General features: G+C 35.8%; 3 protein-coding genes and 1 pseudogene across 3 annotated transcripts in view; 3 read left to right on the top strand and 1 right to left on the bottom strand.

The window, feature by feature from the left end:
* LOC138051401 (tetratricopeptide repeat protein 28-like) overlaps positions 1-2,500 on the bottom strand; it is a 695,954-nt gene that overhangs the window by 310,990 nt on the left and 382,464 nt on the right. The window lies entirely within an intron of this gene.
* LOC138051414 (dnaJ homolog subfamily C member 11-like) overlaps positions 1-2,500 on the top strand; it is a 126,967-nt gene that overhangs the window by 77,846 nt on the left and 46,621 nt on the right. The gene's annotated exons all lie outside the window — the stretch shown is intronic.
* LOC138051430 (uncharacterized) overlaps positions 175-2,500 on the top strand; it is a 5,672-nt gene continuing 3,346 nt past the window's right edge. The window contains exons 1-2 of the mRNA XM_068897630.1: positions 175-190; positions 775-970. Of these exons, the coding sequence (XP_068753731.1) occupies positions 775-970 (196 nt within the window). The 5' untranslated portion in view covers positions 175-190. The remainder of the gene's footprint in view (positions 191-774; positions 971-2,500) is intronic.
* The window catches only part of LOC138050878 (uncharacterized), a 2,136-nt pseudogene continuing 664 nt past the window's right edge, over positions 1,029-2,500 (top strand).

Genomic DNA, 2,500 nt, shown 5'->3' with positions numbered 1-2,500 from the left:
GTTAATTAGTACAGCCATTTTCTTTTGGCCTGAACAAAAGCTCAATCAGTCATTTTGTTATTAAAGATCCCTTTTAATGTGGCCAGATTAATGGGATTCCACTGTACTTCAATTGAACACAGACTGAAACTTATTTCTTGTTTTTTCTCCGCAAAAGATGAGCAACCAAGATAACTTCACTTCTGATGTTGTAAGGGAATGTGTTAACCTTACAAGCTGGGGACACTGAAAAACGCAGACTGCAGACTGTGCAGACCGTCTGTAAAATGAAAATTTGGTTAGCCTGAATTAGGCCTAAATAACATTCGGTTAGCCTAATTAGGCCTAAATAACATTCGGTTAGCCCTCAATAATAGTGAGGGTAACACCATATTTTACCCCGGGTCTGCACTGTCTGCAGTCTGTGTCTTGGCGTGACCGACAAGCACTGAGGATGCCAATAACTTTTCTACGCCACGAATGATTTCCGTTTTATAATCTTTTTATGTGGACTCCTTTAAATCCCTTTTTATTTGGGCTCTGTAGGGGGCCCAGGTTAAAATTTGGGCTTTGTCGTTGTTCAGTCACAAATCGATACAGCGCATGCACAGAATGTAAATGTTGTTTTATGAAAGAACCAAATAGAAAAAAACATGGTATCCTGGATAAGCATTATTTTGAGAAAACAGCTTTGAGCAACTGGGCTATGTGTTATACTGCCGAGGATTTATGCTGCCCAGATTTTATAGCCAGAATTCCCCACTTTCTAGCACTCATTCATTCTTTTATCCACAGATGGTGGAGGTGACCCCTGGTCCTCAAGTCTACATCTTTCAGAATCTAATTCAGCAAGCAGTTGCCAATCCGTCATTTAAATCAGCAGCATCCTTCTTGCTGAACTGTTTTTATTCTAATGATGCGTTATTGGGAATGAACTTGACTGGAGCTACTGGGAAGCCACATCCTAACAAGGACATTGAAAGTATTATAGGTATGTAAAATATAACATCCAGACAAGTCATTGGAACAGTTAAACTGTGTCTTCCCCTATGCTCTTTCAATTGTGTTTTGTCAAAACACAGAGCATTTTGTTCTCCCATGTTCTTCATTTCATTGCCTCAGGTGGAAAGTACCAGTGGTCAGAAATTGTCAACAAAAAGTACAAAGTGCAACCAGTTTAATTATTGAAGAAGAACTTTTAAACTTCAGTGTGTGGTTTTAACTGCATTAGTGTAGTAAGATTGCAATATTAGAACTTTATCTAAAAACCTAAATCTATTGGAAGAACTATCATATGCTCCCTTGATTCCAAGCTGGATATACTTGGAATTACTGAAACTAAACTAGGTGAGAAATCTATTTCTAGCATTCAGTAATATCAGAGGCCATAATTTCTTTTCCCACGGACTCCCCAACAAATGTAGGCGGAGCTGCTTTATACATAGCTAATGATCTTAAAGCTGTACCGAGGCCTGACATTAAATTTGATTTAGCACTAGTTGAATCCTGCTGGGCAGAAATTGATACTGGTGAAGATAAAAAGAAGATGATAATAGGCTGTATTTATAAGCATCCCACTTGTAATTTAGGACAGTTTTGCAACCAACTAAAATGATATAATTAAAACAATTAATCCCAATAGACACGAAATTTACATCTTTGGAGATATAAATATAAATTTCCTGAAATTTAATGAACATACCCAAACTGAAGAGTTCTTAGGTATGCTTTATGCTAATAACATCTTGCCAATCATTACTAAACCTACCAGGCTTACTGATTAATCATACAGCAACACTCATTGATCATATATATACAAATTGTTTACAAAATTTTACAGCAGGAATTCTGACAGTTAATAATTTTAATAAAAAATATTTTTGAGACTATTCTAAATTTAACACCTGATCTATACTTAGATGATATAAAACTGATAAATTGGCATGAAATCGTAAACCCAGAAAAGAATCTAAATGAAAAAGTACAAGAGGCAATGAGTAGCCTGAATAAGATTATAGATAAACATGCGCCCATGAAGCTGGCTAGCCAAAGCAAGCAAAGGCAACTTAATAAACCATGGCTCACTAAGGGTATCCTAAAATCGGTAAAAAGGAAACAGAAAATGTACCGTACACATTTCCTAAGCAAGGACTTACAAAAAATCGGGGAATATAAGCATTATGCAGCCATTCTTTCACATCTTAAGACTAAAATTAAGACAATATTATAGTATGCAATTTTTAAAGTACAAAGACAACCTTAAGCAAACTTGGAAACTTATTGGTACCCTTGTTAAAAGCAGTACTAAAGGTCAAACTGTCCCCACGAGAATTATTCACAATAACAGGACTTTTACTCAAGAAAAGGATATTGCTGAATTATTCAATAACTTTTTTGTAAATATTGGGCCAACTTTAGCAAAGGAAGTCAAAACTGATCATACAGACCCCTTGAAATACATAGAATCTACGCCATCAAACAGTTTTTATCTTGCTCCAGTAACCCAAACACAAGTATCTAG

Source organism: Montipora capricornis, chromosome 6 (genome assembly GCF_036669925.1).
Source record: "Montipora capricornis isolate CH-2021 chromosome 6, ASM3666992v2, whole genome shotgun sequence".
Classification (NCBI taxonomy): domain Eukaryota; kingdom Metazoa; phylum Cnidaria; class Anthozoa; order Scleractinia; family Acroporidae; genus Montipora; species Montipora capricornis.
This window is presented reverse-complemented; position numbering and strand designations above follow the sequence as displayed.